We start from the raw sequence: 18,986 nt of genomic DNA on the forward strand, positions 1-18,986 counted from the left end.
TATCACTCCCATTGTAGGCAGGACACTCCTGTTTTTTTCTTTAGATCACCCACTTTGGTGTTCCCAAATGTCGGTATGTATGGTGGTGGCCTGTAAAGGAAGTCGTAGGCCTACTGTACCAATCCACACCTCCTCAGGGCTAAAGGACAGTTACAGTTGGTAACTCCCCGCATCATGAGAACTGAGGGGGCCTAAGCACCCTCATGGAGTGTATTGTCAGGGGACAGGAGGGGGATGGCAGTCGAGAGATCGAGTACACATGCAGGCAACACAGGCTGCCACACTGATTACCAACCAGTACTGATAACTGTCTGACCCTCTGAAGGCTCTGCCAATTAGAAGAGAAAGAGGGAATCTGGGGGTGGGCTCTGCTGCCATTGGAGCTCAGGGCCAGTAACTAACCTGCTATGCACATTGGTAAATCTTTCATTTGTGTAGTCACTTTACATTTACACACAAGAGCATTCTCATACACACACTCACACGCATACACACACCTATTGAATGCATTATTTTTCCAACACTGATGGCGTCCACTTTGCAATATGCTGCTCTGCCTCACTTCCACTGCTATACCTAGTGGTGGAGGATCAGCAGTGTACTCTGTCAATACCCTCCTTTTCCTTCCCTTTTTGGCTAGGGGCGTGATTCCTAAATACCTCTGTGGATCAACCACTCCTTTGAGAGGTAAATAAAAGTCTTAATCTGCGGGCACACAAGCATTGCTCTTAAATTTCCTACACCCATGTGTAAATTGCAATTCCAGTGCTTTTTTTGTTGTTGCAAATCTGGGACTGTTAGAAAATTAGGACTACAAAAACCAGAATGCATAAAATACACCTAGAAAGGATTATCTACTCATGCAACTTGAGAACTCCTGGCAGAGAAAAATTGTTGTGGGACGCACTGAGCCTCACATCATTAAATGTACTGCATAGCACTAGGCACCTGACCCCTGTCTCATATGATATGAAGTCACCGGGCAGCTACGCATAGATTTTATAATACCTTAACATACATGACATACCTACCACGTAGGTTCATGGCTCAACACCCAACCAAATAAAAGAGGTCATCCAAATGTACAAATGGCATTCCAGAGTATTTGACAAGCTGAATCCTCTTCTACTATCCGTGTACACTAAATGGCAGCCAGAAATTGTCTGGGATTATTAATGAAATAAGAAGACTAAATAAAGAATGGCTGTTCTACAGCATGACAGGATGAAATCCAAAAGCACAATAGACAAAGCCCACCTCAACAGAATCTAGAATGCCTCCATCAAAAAAGCAAAAAGACTGCACTCCTCATACAGGTTTCCAGTGTTGAGTGTCCAACCAGAGAACTTCACATCAACCACACATAATTACATAACCCAGAGTAAACACGTGAAGTGCATTCTTTCATTATGCATCAAAGAGGTGCAGGAGACAGACTAGTACAACTTTTCTTTATTCACATAACATGTATAGTTAAGGCATGAATACCATCAAGGTCACAGATAGATGCCTGGAATGGGTGCTAACCCATTGAGATGAATGTATAGGTGGATGTTAGAAACTAGGTTTCTAGTTGGCAGAAGTATGCACCCTCTCCAAGCAGGAACCGCAATCCTAGTAAGGGTAAACTAGATACACACTAAAAGATAAGCTGTGCTCACCCTCTGATAGCTTGGAACAGAGCAGGCAGGCTTATCTAAATAAGCAATGTGTAAAGTATTTGTGCAACACACACAGTAACACAATGAAAACCCCACAAAAAGGCTCCCCACAGTTTAAAAAAAATAGACAATAATTATTTTAATAAATCAACACCAAAATGACATAAATTTAATAAGTTGAATTTGAGTTATGAATTTTTAAAGAATGAAAAGAGTTCTAATGATTAGAAGCAATAAGCTGACAAACGGCCAGGTTTGGTGGCTTGGTGGACTAATGTGTCCACTGTAAGGGCCTGTGTTTGACCTCACAGTCACAGGTTCAAATCCCAGCGAATCCACTCAGCCTTTCATCATTCTGAGGTCAATAAAAGGAGTGCAATAAGTTGGGTGACAATAAACATCTGTTATTCAGCGCGAACATACTCTTAGGTGAACGTGCACTTTAGAAATATAAGTGTAATGTTATGTTATTTGCGTCAATGAGGGTTATCTGGTCACGCTGGACTGGGGCAAAGTCAATAGTTTTGGCCAACCGCGATGGAGCGCAGGCCAGCTACAGGACCCACCCAGGCCCCGTTGAACAAAGTGCCTTATCCTGGTCACAAAAGCGAGATGTAGGGCACCGTCGAGCAATGTGTCGATGTCGATCCCGCAGCAGATGATGTGCTTATTTTCTCCATGCAGTGATGGTGATGCATTGGTTCTGAAGTGCGGTGTGCCGGGTTGCTCCACACAGTCGAGGGAATGTGTCAATCTATCCACACTGCAATGGCGGCAATGCTTGGTTCTGATGCTTCGGACTTTCAAGGCGTTGTGTTGGTTCTGAGAGAGAAGCGCCGATCCTACTCCCCAACAGGATTGAATCTCCGATTCTGCTCCAAGTAGACTAGAGATGCATCAGTTTCTCTGGTGCATGTATCTGCATCCACTTCCAGTGAACCAGGCGTAGAGATTTTGATATCTCTGAGCCTCGAGCAACAGTCGGCAAGCCAAGAAGTGCAGCTCTCCTAAGCAGAGTCAGAGAGCAGCAGAGCAGCACAAGATAAAAGCAGGCCTTCCAGGTCAGCAGACTGTCAGTCCTTTATGCAGCACAGCAGTTCTTATGACAGAGTCCAGTTGGTGTCCAGAAGTGTCTGATTTGATGGGGTCAGAGACCTAGTATTTATACCAAAATGTGTCTTTGAAGTTGGAGTAACTTTAAAGAAGGGTATTTGAAGTGAACAAGTATCCTTTCTTCCTCAGCTCTGGCTCCAGACTATCTATGGGGGGTAATCAGCCCTTTTTGTGGGGGTGAGGCCACTGCCTATTCAGATGTGAGTGTCAGCCCTTTCCTCCCTTGGAATCAATCAATCAATCAATCAATTGATTGATTGATTGATTGATTGAAATTTCCACTTTCTACAAGTGCAAAAAGAACAACTGATGGACAGAATGCAGAACAATGTCATACATTCCCCATAATACAGAGATCGAGGCCTGAATCCATTGTTTTGTGCTCCCCATGTCATTCCAGTTTGAACCCAGCCAATGGGAACAGTCCAGCTCGAAATGCCAGGCCAGGTCCTCTCTGGACTGGAACCAAGCATCCTAGGACCGGTTTGGGGGTTTCACCACTCATCAGCCAGGATAGCTTGACTCCAGGACGTGCAAAACTTTAAAGTACATGTCCTACCTTTTCCTTACACAGCACCCTTCCCTATGGGATACTTAAGGCCTACCATAGGGGGGCACTTATCTATAATAAAAGGGGAGTTTAAGGCTTTTCAAAGGGTATCAAATGCCGAGTTTAAGTAGAAGTAAACTGAACACACAGGCCATGCAGTGGCAGGCCTGAGATAGGTTCAAAAGGCTACCTGTGTGGGTGGCACAATTAGTGCTGCAGTCTCACTAGTAGCATTTAATTTACAGACCCTTGGTACATATTATACCACTTTACAAGAGAGAGAAATTAAATATGCCAAACAGATGTAAACCAATCATATCATGGTTAGAGAAGAGAGCACATGTACTTTAGTGCTGATTAGCAGTGGTAAAGTGTTCAGAGTCCTAAAGCCAACAAAAAGGTCAGAAAAAGAGGAGAAGGAAAGCAAAAAGTTTGGGGTGATCATTCAGAGAGTGCCAATTTCCAACAGTGGATGAATTAGTAAATACGCAAGATCTGACACTATTCTCGCTTTGGTGATATTCCATGTCAGAACCCTGAATAGCCTGCTGCTGGCACTTGGAGACCTGGAGATTCTGTTGATTTTTAGGTGTTCCACATATTAAGAAGGATCTGTTAGCTGGTATTTTGTTTCTATTTGGGCCAGACTCAGCCTTAAAAACTATGCTGCAGACAGGCACACAAGTGTTAACTTGTTTGAAAAGCACTCTGCAATCCGTGTCTCGGTGCTGCACCTGTTAAAAATGTTGAGGGCCGCCACTGGTGCAGCTTCAACATAGCTGCCAATTTCCCTCGTTCTTGTGTGAATAGCCTCTCCACAGGGCCGGACTGGCTATAGCGGGCACCCGGCGTTTCCCTGGTAGGCTGATAGAGTGGGGGCCGGTTTTGGACCCCTGGGGGCCGTTTTTGTTACCGGGGTTGGCAATATCGGCCCCCTGTAACAAAATCAGCTGAAACCGGCCCTCACAAACTGCTCGGCTGCACTCCCCCTCACCACGGGGGGGGGCGGCTGAGGAGTTTGCCAGGGCCAGTTTGTGTTCCCAGTCCGGACCTGCCTCTCCATGAGAGGTTTGTTCTTTGCATTCTTGAGCTTGTAGGCCTGGTTTAATAATGGAATAACCAAGACTATTAGCCCCAGCATGCAATACACATCTTAGACTGGAACAGCTAGTCACACCTGGATCTGGGATACTTGGCAGGGCTGCTTCATGACTGCATCAACATGGGCTGAGCTTTCTAGGACATAAATAACATCGAAGCACATCCCATATAGGCCACAGTGCATTCCCGTGGTTTTCAAACAACCACTTACTTTAATGCAAAGGATCCTACATACATACCAACATTTTAAAACTGGAAAATGGGAGATATTGGAAAACAAATCAGCAGAATGTATTTTGTCCGTTGACTTACATTGAGGCTGATGCAATTTAGGCAGGAGAGAGCTAAATGAAAGGCATTTTTTGCTTCAAAAATCAAGAGCTTCCCACCTGGATTGTGTCTATTGTCATGTTTGATTCCTATTATTCAGTTTGTTTAGCCTCATTCCTAAGGGCAGCAACAAACTACTATAACAGCACATCTCTGGTCCACACGTTTGATACCAAAGCACTGTCCATATGGGCCACATGCAAGACATATACTATTCCAACCGTAGTACTCCCAAATTTCTCTTCAAAGATTTCAGCTCTATATAGATGCAATTACAATGTAATACAATACAATATAATGCTGCATGACCCCCTCAATCAGTCCAAGCTGTAAGTTACAGCATCTGTCTTTTAAGTCCACAAGGATAATATTTTGGAAAAGCGCATCTTTGCCCAACATGGTCTAGGAGTTTTATTTACTATTGTAACTCCAGGAATATTTAGAGGAATGTTAAAAAAATCTCCAAATATTGGAGTGTGGAATGTTGCTAGTTACAAATGCCTGTAAATGCTGTCGAAAGAGCAAAAAACAAGCTAGGAATACCAAGTGAAACTTCAGGTTTGTGAACAATTCTCTTATAAGCCAGACTTGGCTGAAGGGGTCCAACACAGAAGTCGATTTGGCAGCTATCACATTTATAGAGATCAGTATTTCTGTGTCTATAAGGACGCTTGTATTCAGCACAGCGGTGGCAGACATTCCTTGCAAATGAAAGGTCGATTTCATCAAATGTGCTGCATGCAATATTTTTTAAATGTCTGGAATTGAAAAGTGCACTGATCTTGTGGTGTGACTATTATTACTTTTGGATGTTCGAGATAGCAACTGGCCTTCCCAACAGCAGAATTATGTAATTGCGTAATCGCCTTCGACAAATGGGCCAATCTTAGAAAGCGGCTGATTCCTGAGGGTTGCAAATGAAGATCCAGCTTCTCTAAAATGTGTTTCCTAGAGCAAAAATGAAAGTCCATTGATTTTCAGATGTTGTTTTGGTACTATCCACACTACCGAATACTAAAGAATATAAACACATTTACATATATAATCTTTGCACCTAAAATACATGCGCACTAAGGTCGAAGCATCTGTCCTTCAATAGTTGCACTGCTCAGGTAGTATCCAAGCTATCCTATGGTTACATTTAATCTCGCGGCACATGGCTATTCCAAGATGGTTGCCTCGTTCATCCCCATCCCTCAAGTGACCGACGTTTGTGGCAGCTGCGGAGTACACCAAAGCACCAGGTCCCGCCCCCAAGCTTTCTCCCAGGATCCCCCTCCCCTGTGATATCTCCAGGGCTGATGAGTGTGGGAAAGAGAGAAAAGCCGATGAGTGTTTGATTAGAGAATGGCAGGGCAGCCGAGGCGGGATTTTCAAATGTTTAAGCGGACGGAGAAATGCCGGGCCACGGTGGCCAAGTGCTCGGCGCTGGGAATGGAAATCAAACGGAAGAAGGTGCGAGAGACGGCTGCGCTTATGGAGCCGGAGGTGAGTTGAGCACACGGTGGGAGTGTGAAACGGCTCAGGGCAAACTTCTCTTTTTTATCATCGGGGGTTGCAACTTTACGAGTCTTCTTAGCTGAAAGCTGCGTTACTCCGTGAAACCGTAGCGTTTTCGGCATTTGTACGCTTCGTAATATGAGTGGGGCTCTACAGTACGTCGCAAATGAAATAATATTTAGGGCGAGTGCAGCGGGCGCAGGTCATGTTTTGTTTTTGTTGTGACTTTCGCTTATCAGAAACCAGTAAGTCGCGTCTTTTTCTCAGCTGTGTTCGCAAGTGCAGCACCTGCACTTCCTGATTAATTGCTGTTATTACTGACGATTTGATCTCCATGTTCCAACATTATTTCCACAGTTTATGAATTTTTTTTTTTTTTTTTTTTAGAAATTAAACTATTTGCCCGTGCAGGCCGTATTTCAAACTTGCGCGAGTGTTTGGCCTCTTGAATTGTGTACAGCACAGTAATTGTAATTCTGCCTCAAATCAAGGTTGACTATGGTGGTTACATTCTTTTGCTTGCCATTGTTCTATTTAATCTGTTGATGTGTTGGTTTGTGTGGGAAACAGCAGTTTGTAAGTCGTTATTAGACGGGAAACATTTGCTCAAATGATAGTTTTAATTCTATTCAATAGGGTTATTAGACTTTTTCCAAAGGTGTCTGCCAATCTTTTTTTGCACGTTCTATTGTATATTTTTTGGCATCCCTTGTTTAAATGAAAACTGTGAATCATGCACGTCGTTACAGAATGGCATGTAACATTTAGGGACATGTTTATTTACCAAGGATTTGCTCAAGTTGCAGGAGTCTGAAGAGCAGAATATCACCATTTAAGGATGGCACATTTGCAAGATGAGTTACATAGGCAATAGTAGTTAGAAGGATGCCCGTTAAATGCCAGCCCATGTAAGTTTCTCCGTTAAAGTTGAACTTAAGGACTGTAATCAGCAAGGATCAATTAGTAAAAGCAAACCAGGGTGGTATTGGTACATAAACCCATCTTTTATAGATTCTGATCCAAGGAGTTTAGCCTCTGTAAGCGGAGTGAAAGAATTTGAGCATAAAACTTCGTTGAGGTAGAAGGAATCGAAAATGTTTCCTTGATAGTCCATTCAGTCATTCCAAAGAGGCTGCCCTCCAGTTCATGCAGGTTTTATCCTCTAGTCTTAGACCTTAGCAAAGTGTTAGACCTCTAGCACTGCTTGGCAGCCGTGCTTATAGAGGTAACCTGGTTCCACTGTTGTAATGTCTTAACCCCTTCCGTGCTCAGCACGGCGGCCGTCCTGAGACACAGTGGGCGTGTGCTCAGTACGGCTCCCGGCCGTCCTGGCACATGGCAGCGGAATTCCCTCTGGTGCAGTCTCAAGAGGGATTTCTTTTTCATCCCCAAAGCCTCAAGAGCTGGGGAAGAGCTTCCCTGGGGCGGGCGATCCCCAAGCAGGTATCCACCAGGGAATGGGGAGCGGCCCCTTGGGCAAGGGCCTTGGCTCCCCCCCCCCCAAACAATTGGCCAAATTCAGTCTTTCTGCCCCCCCCCCTGGGGGGCAGAAAGGTCACTGAACGCCAGGGATTTTTTTTTTGGGCAATATCAATGAGGGTGGGGGCTGCCCAAAACGAGCATGCCAATGCTCCCACCACAACTGCAGCCTTTCTGCCCCCCCCCCCTCCGGGGGATCAGATGGGGGCATTAGTCCCCAATCTGTCCCCCAGGGGGTGGGGTAGAAAGCCCACTAGACACCAGGGATTTTTTTGGGGGGGTAATTTTAATTGGGTGGGGGCTGCCCAAAAAGGGCAAGCCAATGCCCCCAGCCCCCTCGCCACAACTACAGCCTTTCTGCCCCCCATGGGAGGCAGATGGGGGCAGTAGCCAGGGATTTTTTTTGCCAATTTGAATCGGGGGTGGGGGCAGCCCAAAACGGACATGTCAATTCCCCCACCCTCTGCCTGTAAAAAAATCCAGTCTTTCTGCCCCCCCCTCACCCCCACCCCACTAGAAACCAGGGAATTTTTTTTTTGTATTTATGTAGGAGTGGGGGCTGCCCAAAGAAAGTTCTGGAATCTGCGTGGATCCACAAATTTCCTCCCACCCAGCGTTCCCCCTGGTCTCCCAATAAAAATGGTACCTCACTTGTGTGGGTAGGCATAGTGGCTGCAACAGCAAATGACTCTAATCGTACTGTGCAGACTTCAAGATTACCTATAACAAAACTACCTGGTTGGGGGGGGTGGGCATCTTGGGTTTCGGCCCCGGGCTCTGTGGCCATCTTGGGAAAGTACCAAACCCAAACATTTCTGAAAACTAGACACCCGGCGAAGTCCAATGAGGTATGGCTTGCGTGGATCCCCCAACGTTTTCCTACCCAGAATACCATGCAAACCTCCAAATTTAGATGAAAAAAACACATTTTCCACATATTTTTGTGTGGAACCACCATGCCGGCATAAATGTCCTACCCCACAGCGTTGCCCTGAGTCTCCTGAGTAAAATGATATCTCACATGTGTGGGTGTCCAATGCAGAATTGGTTAAAAACGTATTTTATAAAAAAAAATTGCGCTTAGAATTCTCGGTGCTATACCCTTATTCCCTATGTTTTGGGCTCTTCCCAGTCACAGGCCCTTGCCCTACCCACACAAGTGAGGTATTATTTTACTCTGGAGACTCAGGGGAACGCTGTGGGGTAGGACATTTGTGCCAGCACGGTGATTCCACTCACAAATATGTGGAAAATGTGTTTTTTTTCAGCTAAATTTGAGTTTTGCATGGCATTCTGGGTAGGAAAACGTTTGGGGGGGGGATCCACGCAAGCCATACCTCATTGTACTCCCCGGGTGTCTAGTTTTTAGAAATGTGTGGGTTTGGTAGGTTTCACTAGATGGCCGCTGAGCCCTGGGCCAAAAACGTATGGAACCCCCTTGCAAAACCAGGTTGGTTTGTGATAGGTAATTTTGATGTCGCCTCAATATGTTTTGGGCCCTTGCCTGTTGCGGGTCCTTGACCCGCCCACCCACACGAGTGAGGTACCGTTTTTATCGGGAGACCTGGGGGAACGCTAGGTGGAAGGAAATTTGTGGTTCCACGCAGATTCCAGAACTTTCCCACTCAGAAATTGGTGAAAAAGTGATTATTTTTTTTTCAGCGAAATTTGAGGTTTGCAAGGGATTCTGGGTAACAGAACCTGGTGAGACCCAGTCAAGTCACCCCATCCTGGATTCCCCCTGTTGTATAGTTTTAAAAAATGTATAGGTTTGCTAGGTTTCCCTAGGTGCCGGCAGAGCTAGGGTTAAAAAACTACAGCTAGGCACTCTGCAAAAAAAGGGACATTTTTCACTGTGAAATTGTGGTGTGTCCACGTTTCGTTTTGCGCCGTTTCATGTCGCGGACACTAGGCCTACCCACACAAGTGAGGTACCATTTTTCTCGGGAGACTTAGAGTAATTCAGAATTGTAGAGCAACTGTTATTACCTATTGACTTTCGATGCATTTCTGCCTTCCAAATGAAAGACAATGTGTAAAAAAGAAGGCATTTTGAAAAATGTGCAAATATCTACTGTTTCTAAACTCTATATTTTGTTCCCATTTCAGAAATACATAGGTGTCTTTCATACCGATTTTTCCATGTATACATTTTCCCAGAATAATTGCTATTGGTACACAATAAAAAAAAAACATTGCAAGTCGCTGCTCAGTTTTTGGCTCTGGGTTCTTGGTGAACCTACAAGTCCTATAAATCCCCAAAACCAGCAAGGTCCAGCGGATGTAACGGTATATTGCTTTCAAAGAGCTGTTATAATTAGAAGAAGTTACAGGTGAAAACGTTGACACAAATGGCTGTTTTTTTCAACTAATTTTTAATTTTTCATATATTTAACGGTTAGTTTCTATAAAGAAACCTTGAAGGATCTACACAAATGACCTCTTGCTGAATTAAGAATTATGTCTACTTTCTAAAATGTATATTCATTATTGCTTTCATACCCATTTCTACCATTAACTGGAAGGAGGTTGAAAGCACAAAAAATAGCAAAAATAGGACATGTCCCAGAAAAATGCCAAAACGGTACATTTTTTGGTTTTCTGGCAAAAGTCTGTCATTCCCTAAACGCTGGAAAAATTGTGATTTTAGCCCCACAAACTCTTTTTAGATGCAATTTGCAGGGAAAAAAAACAGACGCTTTCATTTGCAGCACCCTTTTCCCATTTTTCCCCCAAAAAACAAAATGTAGCTGTATTTTGGCTAATTTCTGGGTCCCCTCCAGGGGAATCCACAAACCCTGGGTACCTTTAGAATCCCCCATGATGTTGGAAGAAAAGGACGCAAATTTGGCATGGATACCTTGCGTGGTAAAAAAGTTACAGGGCCCTAAGCGCAAACTACCCCAAATAGCCCAAAAAAGGCTTTGCACGGGGGGAAAAGGCCTAGCAGCGAAGGGGTTAATAACTATGGAAAGGTTTGGCTTCACGCCGGACTGCCATGAAACGTAAGTGGAGAGTGGTTCAGAATGAAACCGCTCCATTGATGTAAGATGAATTAAGTGTTTTGTGAAGTGGACGTTTGTGACACTAATATCGCTTCTTAGCATTGTTGCCTTTTGGAGCTGAAGTTTTTGTGCAAAAGCAATGTCAACACAGATTTTCCATGCTGGTAGCCACTTGAATGCTTCGAAAACTGCTCAGCCAGCTACTAATACATTCCAGAGTGTAACTGAAGATTTCTTGTGTGGCCCACACCTGAAGATTTCTTGTGTGTCCCACAGATGCAGCTAGATAAGAGCCCCCTACTTCTCCAGACTAGGGACCTGGATTTTTTGTCTTTTCTCTCTGTTTTTGCTCGTTTTTTGGTTGTGCACTCCATCCCTAAAAATGTATTTTTAAATTGCCTATACCCTATTATGGTATTTAATTGTCCAGTAAAGCGAGGTTCAGTTATGCAGAAAAAACACCAGAGTCATGTGTGGGCTGCAGTTTCTGTTTGCACCGCTCACAAATAACTAAAGACTATTGATCCAGAGAATACCATTGTACTATGGCTGGGCTGCAGTTGTACAACCACTGGAGGGACACGTGGCAAGGAAAAGTTCTTTATTCATGTTAGAAGCTGTCGGAACCCATTTTTTGTGTCTCAACAGAAACCTACTTTTATGTATTGGGTAAGCCACATCTAACCATGCCTTGTAAGCCCGCAGGGCTAGGTACCTAATGTACAGAAGTTGGGCATAATAAATATTAAGGGGCAAGATGTCCCGACAGTGAACCATTGCCAAAAGCTGCTTGTCCCTCTGTAGGCCTGACCGCAAAATGGATTACAACTTGCTAATCTGATAGCCTTCACTCTTACATTGTGCTTGTATCCAAGACCGTTTTCCTGACCAGGACGGGACCGCGAATAAAAATAAACCTGGTGAGGGAGCACTTACAATGACGTTATAACATTGCACTTGACAGTGGTGGAGGTTAGAACTATTCTTTGAATGAAACTACGTACTTGGTTATGTTTTTTCATTCTATGTGGTAGGATGCACATGGGACGTTTTTATTTTTTTGTTTTCTAAATTTCAGGCTTCTTGTCTTTTTCTTCCGTACGCTTGTTAAGCATCAGACACTCCTATAGCCACCTACAGCGAATAGAGTGCCAGTGTAGGTGTCCGCTTCCACAGTCGTCTTTGGCCTGCTTATTTTGCAGAAGAAGGTGGGCCGTGGCAACTGTGCCAAACCACCCTGCGCTTACAAAGGAGGGTGGAAGAGGCAGGGAGAGCTGATGACTTCCCTTGCAGCATCTTCGCAATAATAAGCATATTGCCGGTGAAGGAGTTAGTTGTCACTGTTCTCTGACATCGCCATGGCCTAAGATTGGTAACAGATGCTCTGTAACCATGTCAATATTGACCAGGCTCATAAGAACGTTGGTAGCTGCTCTTGGTCTCTTTGGCCTGCACCATTTGGCAGACCAAGAAGGCCCAGCAAAGGTGACAGTAACCTTAGTGCATAGCATGCAGCTGTAAAGAGGAAAGCAGGATAGCTATAGATGTCCCAGGTCGCCTCCACCCTTCCGTAAAGGCCAGGAAATGTTAGTTGGACCAGCTAACTGCTGCCTTAGCACAATGTTCACATTTGTAAATAATATATTGTAAACAGATCACAAGGCGTGCTGTGCAAGGCCTGTAATGACCTCCAACAAATGAGTGTGAAAGAGACCAGGACAGTGACGGCTGACCTGCCCTAATGTTTGCTATGGTGAACTAGGCAATATGAAAGCTCTTCAGTTCACCAAAAGTGCTTGAGTGTACTAAATGCCGAGAGTAGTAAATGTTACGTAGATGTCCTAAGCTGTCTCTCCAAAAATAGATACTTGAGAGATCCCCTCACCCACACCTTATTGTGACATGCTTCATCAATGGCAACCCCCCCCCCCCCCCCCCCCCCATGCTGAACTACTCCAGTAGACTCAACCCAAAAATGGGACTTCTTTTATATTCTTGCCTTACCGGAAAGTCGCAGAGGTCCAAATAACAGAATAAAAATACATAAGGGTATACCCCAAGAGCATCTCTTTAATTGAAGGTACCCATGGTAAGTGATAAAACCAAAATACTTGGTCTAAAGGTGAAAAGTAGTGATTCACCTAACCACTTCTAATTACCAACATGTATTACTGGTCTACAATCTTATTCAGGGCTAGAGAACTCCCTGTTTAATCGGTCATACTAGGAATGCGAAAAGTATATATATATGAGGCATAAGGGTCTCACATTTGTCTGCAATACCTAGATAGTGAACTCTAATATGGGATATACTAGAGCCTTGTGGTTCACATAGAGGTCCACTATGCAGCAGACGGGGGCCTAGTAGGTGCAAATTCCTACGTTTAACCCTTGGCAAATGTGTAACTACAGGGGAGACGTCACTCGGACTGAATCATTAGGATCTACTATCCTATTCAGTGTGGGGGTTCGCTGATGGTTAAGCATGTCACAATAAGTTGTGGGTGAGGTGATCTCGCAAGTATCTATTTTTGATGACATAGGTTAGGACATCATCTAGGAAACAGTATCTATTGTAGGTTTTATAGCACTTTTGGTGAATTTATAGTTTCTTTTGCAGGATGTGTTTGTAGTTCTTTCCTCTTTCTTTATGTGATTGCCATATGAACGCTCATGGCTGCCATGGGCCCGCTAGGCTCGCACATCTCAGCAAGCAGGAGGCCCGGCATAGCCAACTGCAGACCCGTAGTGGCTGCAGGTGCTGAAGTCACCCATTTCTTTTCTCCTTAACAAATGGAGGGTGAAAGATACTGGGACAGTTATTAATTTGCACAGCCCTTCAATTGAAATTGGAAGTATGGTGTGGTTGGAGTTGCCAGTTGCAATGTTCATCTTTTACCTGCAGCATTGTCTGAGAGGTGACCGCTGCCTGGTTTTTATCTATTTGGTAAAAACTGGGCTGAGAACTGTCCTGTCACACTGTTTTATAGAAGATCTCAGGTGCTAAACCATTGTGAGCGAAAATTATGAAATTTCCTGACAAGACTGAAGCTGAAGGAATGTTCAGGTTGAAGGAAGGTTAATAGTGACTACATCACAAAACCTTAAGAGACCAGATATTTACAAGTTAAGGTCAATCAATCAATCGGGGAATTGTAAGCAGACTACTCACTCGTGAGGGTCTCCAGGCGCTGAGGGGGTCCGCAGATCTGTTTAGCCGAAGAGCCAGGTCTTGAGGGTCTTCCTGAAGGTGTTCAGGGAGGGGCTGCGTCTGATGTCTGCCGATAGGTCATTCCAGGTCTTGGCTGCAATGTGAGAGAAGAATCTTCCGCCTGCTCTAGCTCTGTGGATGCGTGGGGTTTCGGCCAGTGCGAGGTTGGAAGATTGGAGGTTTCTCTTGGGTACGTGGAAGTTGATTCTGTCATTGAGGTATTTGGGTCCGTTGTTGTGTAGGCATTTGTAGGCATGAGTGAGGATTTTGAAAGTGACTCTTTTCTCCACGGGGAGCCAATGGAGACTTAGTAGGTGTTGGTTGTTGTGTTCCTGTCGGGGGATGCCAAGGACGAGTTTGGCGGCGGTGTTCTGTATTGTCTGGAGTTTGTGGAGTAGGGACTTGTTGATGCCGGCGTAGAGTGCGTTTCCATAGTCCACTCTGCTGGTGATGAGTGCGTGGGTGACTGTCTTCCATGACTCAGGGTGATCCACTTAAAGGTCTTGCGGAGCGTGTTGAAGCAGCTAGAGATGAAGGCGTTGACCCGTCGGTTCATGGTGAATGATGAGTCAAGTACGATGCCGAGGTTCTTGGAGTGGTCTCAGGGGGTAGGTGGGCTTCCGAGGGCAGTCGGCCACCAGGTGCTGTCCCATGCAGAAAGGGTGGTACTGAGTATGTGGACTTCTGTCTTCTCGGTGTTGAGCTTCAGGCAGCTGTTGGTCATCCAGACTGCGACGTCTTGCATTACTTTCTGGAAGTTGAGTTTGGCAGTGGTGGGGTCTTTGGTGAGGGAGAGGATGAGCTGGGTGTCGTCGGCGTAGGATACGATGTTGAGGCCGTGTTGTCGGACGATGCCTGCGAAGGGGGCCATGTAGATGTTGAGTGGTGGTTGAAGGTGCCATATGTCCCTATTCTTCCACCTCAACGTACTAAATAAATTTTAATTCTTACTATACACTCTTAGAAACATCAACTCAATTGTAACCCACAAAATAACACAGTACACAAAATATAGAATTATCAATTGCTTTACAAAGTTCTGAAGAACAGCTTGAAACACAATTCTACCCTAATTGAAAAGTATTGTATCCGGATGTCTAAGGACTGTGCCAAAACATCAAATAATATTTACAGCCTCCATACAATCTTAACAACATCCTACATATTTTGATGGACAAAGTTCTATATTACAAAGTCTACTCGCTGGAGTTTAGAGTATACTGACTATAAGTGGATGGAAACCAAGTTTTTAACAACATAATTGTGTAAAACCTTCATCCAATGCATAAACTACTCATACACTGGCATATAAGCAGCATGTTCTAAAATATAACATCCCATGGCCGTAATAATATAACTGCTAACAATGTCCTCAATAAAAGATGTGGTAAATAAATACCAATACATTCAAACCAGAAAAAAACATTTTGAGCACCTTCCACTTCTGTTTATTGTCACTCTAGCTATTTAGTCGAACATAATACAAACTTTTATATACCCATAAACGTACTTGGACTTTCTTTCACATCTCATTTTCACCCTTTTGCAAGCAATGGCAGGTTGGGAGATTAGGTAAACGTATTATCTCGCCTACCAACAGATTGAGTTGTCTGTTGTTTAAGGCCTATTGAGTCAGATGCAGTACACACAGAATAAGTTGGCCCCTTGTTTTTTCTCTGTTCCCTGGTCTCTTATTCAATGGCTTTTCCCAATATTCTAGTTAGATCGTTCCACTGTCAAAGTGAGGGGCTTGTTTTTCTTTTATTTCCTTAGGAGAACATCGTGTTCTATGATCTCTCCCCTGTCTCGACCTGCCCTCCTCTTTATCCTAGCTTTCACCCCTCTACCCTCATGTATCTGGTCATCTTCCTACTTTGCCTATACTTATAATTCGGAAAATGCTGATGGCCATCTTGGAACAGTAAATGAATTGTAAAGCACAACAAAAAAAATAATTTCAGGTTGTTCACTTGTATTTACCCAGAGACTCAAGGAGGCATTGGGGCACCCACTTTCTGTTGTGTACTTGGTATCTTAAGCACAGATTGCTAGGGATGCCTGAGCTTTTTCTATTTTAAGAGAGCCCATTGGTATGTGTACCTGTTTGCTCTGGAGAACCTTACCTGACATTGGTGGCTCATGGTGGAATCCGAACTCGATTCTCAGTGAACATATGAATATAGGACAATAAAGTTTATCTTTTTGAATACCCCCTGCTGTAGGAATATATTTTGTTATCGAAATTGTTGTAAGTATTAGAATCCTCGTGTGTATTTGTAGCAAGTGGATCCTTGTTTTGTTACGAAGAGTGTTCCGTGTTCGGGAGCGGAACGGTGCCGGCGAGCTCAACTGCAATGGGGACAGTTGCTGGTAGCTGTTCACAGGCATTATGCTCCGGTTCATAGGTGTATGAAAAAGACTAATAAACCAATCTGACTACTTATGCTTTGTCATACCTGCCATTTTATGTTGGTGACGAACGGAGCTTGCCCGCATGCACCCACCAACCCTGGTTTGGCTATTTCATCTTGTGAAGACCCTCGCAGCTGCCTCGTAACATATCTACTTTGATCTCTACCAGCCGTCACTATTGCTGCTGCTGCTTGTAGGATTTAGGGCTGGTTTGGACATCGCAGGCCTTTTTGCTGTTGGGACCCTGCATGCTCTCCCGATCCTGCCTCTCATCGTCAAGCAGCATGTCATTACACTACTGTCGCTGGTGGCCATGGTGGATTGGGCACCTGTGAAGGCACATTTTGTTCGCATTCACTGCGTCTGGCGTCACATTGGAAATGAGCGGTGATTGAGTTATTTTGACTGCGTTTTAGTGGGCAGCGATTTATTTGCATGCGGTGACGGGCACACCTGCTTCCTGAGTATTTATTGATTTGGCATTAAGCACCGATCGGTGTGCCTGCACACCGTGACAGGCACACCTTGGTTTGTCAAGCAAGGTTTTTAATTGCAGCCTGCACATATGGTGACCCATACCTTTAAAAAAAAAAAATCAAGAAGAGAAGGAGGTTTATTTACATCTTTATTGGCACAATTACAGATTGCTGGTCACATCTTGTGGAATTAGAGAGTGAAGTTGGTGGCGAAAGCTCCTTTTTCTTCTTTCTTGTAATTGATGCACTACTGCCAGCTAAGTCTAATATATAGTCAACGCTCAGCATTTTGTCCAACCGCCTCCCATTCTACAGCATCTAGGCAAACCCAAAATTGTGGCGCCAGTGGGTAAAATTTTGCGAAAACAATTTGGTATCCATTGATGTGGTTGAATATTCTCGATAACAGAAAGTGGCAATCTTATACAGTTGCATATGGTTTGCAGCGCAGCAGGTTTTTGAGAATCTTCCATCAGTTTCTCCACCACCGGGAAGCTCTGGTGATAGTAAAGAGTGGAATCGCTTTAAAGAGGCCTTGACGCGCATAAGCAAGCAGTATGCGGAGGAGCCGAGTATTCTGCTTGAAAGAAATCATTTTTTTTATGTGAGAGCAAAGTGCTGATGAAAGTGTGGAAGAATACATTTCGGCATTGAGGGTGCTGGCATCGACGTGCGAGTTTGAAGCACACACTGACATATACATCAGAGACCAATTTTGTGTTTGCAGGCTTTTCCGAATTTTTTTTTTTTTAAAACGTACCTTAAAAAAAAAACCAGGAGCGCTTACTTGGTTGCGGGTGATTGCAGGAAGTCCACTTTATTGGAAACTATTGACACAGCGAAGGGCATTGAGCACTCTATGGTTTCATCCAAGGCAGTTCATGGTGAACACTCGGTTAATGCTCTGTGTTTTGGGATAGGTTGACACTGTCAGTGAGGAAAATGTAGGGATATTTGGGAAACAACCTTTTTAAAAAGGGAAACTCCTTCTGTTTCAGGTGTGGCTCTAAGACACACCTCAGTCATAGTGTTAACTGCCCCGCTATTGGTAAAAGATTCATGTCATGTAAGGAAACTAATCACTTTCAAGGGGTGTTTAGATCAAGCACGAGTCAAAAGCATTGAAGTGCGGGATTCGATTGACGCATGTACTGAAAAGCTGGATAATGTCAGTCATATTTACTGTTGAATGTAATTCTGTATTTGATAAAAAAAATGGTGAAGGGGCCATTGGGTACTGCTGTAATTGGTGATGTTGAGATCGCAGTCACGGCTGATTCTGGATCGCCAATTATCATTTTGTCAGCAGGAATGTTTCTGGTCAGGTGAAATGGCAATGTCAAACTAGAGCTGATGGATGTTAATCTCAAATTGTGTGGCGAGTCTGATATAGACATGCTGGGGTAATTCATATCCACTTTGGAGTGTTGGGAAGGTGCACTGTTACAAAAATGTATGTAGCTATCAAAGGACTGAACATCATCGGATAGCTAGATTTGGCCAGGATGAGTTTATGCTTGGTGCCGGGATCTGAAAATCCTATAGCTGTAGGGGAGTTGCCAGCAAATTATCAGGAAGAAGGTCCTCCGTTCGTGTGTGTAATTAATGATTTGCAGGTCGCGTATATGGAGAATGCGTTGAAGATATTCCTGGATGTGTTCTCTGACACATTGGGAACTATCAAGGGCTGTGAACATCGAATTTGCCTTAATTCCTTCGAGTGCCAGGAATGAGCTAAAATCTGTACTTCAGGAATTGTGTGCTGAGGGGGACCATTGTGTCCTGTGACTCTTTGGAGTGGGTTCTCCCATCTTTGTGTTAAGGAAATAGTCTGGAGAGGTCAGGCTTTGCGCTGGCTTGCGGTCCTTAACAAAAACATATTGATTATCATCCTCTGCCCAAGATTCGAGAGTTACTTGCGAGGTTGGGGGGAGCTAAATTGTTTTCCATTGGAGATCTGCACCCAGCATATCCCCTGATACAGCTCATGGCCTAGTCACAAGAACTATTCACTTTTGTCACCCGGTTTGGGGTGTCTAAATACCTAAAATTGCATTATGGTCTTGCTTCGGCTGCTAGCGTTTTCCACAAGTTTATGGACAATTTGTTGGAAGATAACCCCGTGGTGTGGGATTACCAGGATGACAT

At 44.2% G+C, this 18,986-nt stretch overlaps 1 protein-coding gene across 1 annotated transcript in view; it reads left to right on the forward strand.

Annotated features, from left to right (window-relative positions):
• The first annotated feature begins 5,986 nt into the window (after nucleotides 1–5,986).
• RTKN2 (rhotekin 2) overlaps nucleotides 5,987–18,986 on the forward strand; it is a 237,501-nt gene continuing 224,501 nt past the window's right edge. The window contains exon 1 of the mRNA XM_085608786.1: nucleotides 5,987–6,243. Within this exon, the coding sequence (XP_085464912.1) occupies nucleotides 6,103–6,243 (141 nt within the window). The 5' untranslated portion in view covers nucleotides 5,987–6,102. The remainder of the gene's footprint in view (nucleotides 6,244–18,986) is intronic.

The sequence above is a fragment of the Triturus cristatus genome, chromosome 1_2, assembly GCF_964204655.1.
Source record: "Triturus cristatus chromosome 1_2, aTriCri1.1, whole genome shotgun sequence".
NCBI lineage: Eukaryota > Metazoa > Chordata > Amphibia > Caudata > Salamandridae > Triturus > Triturus cristatus.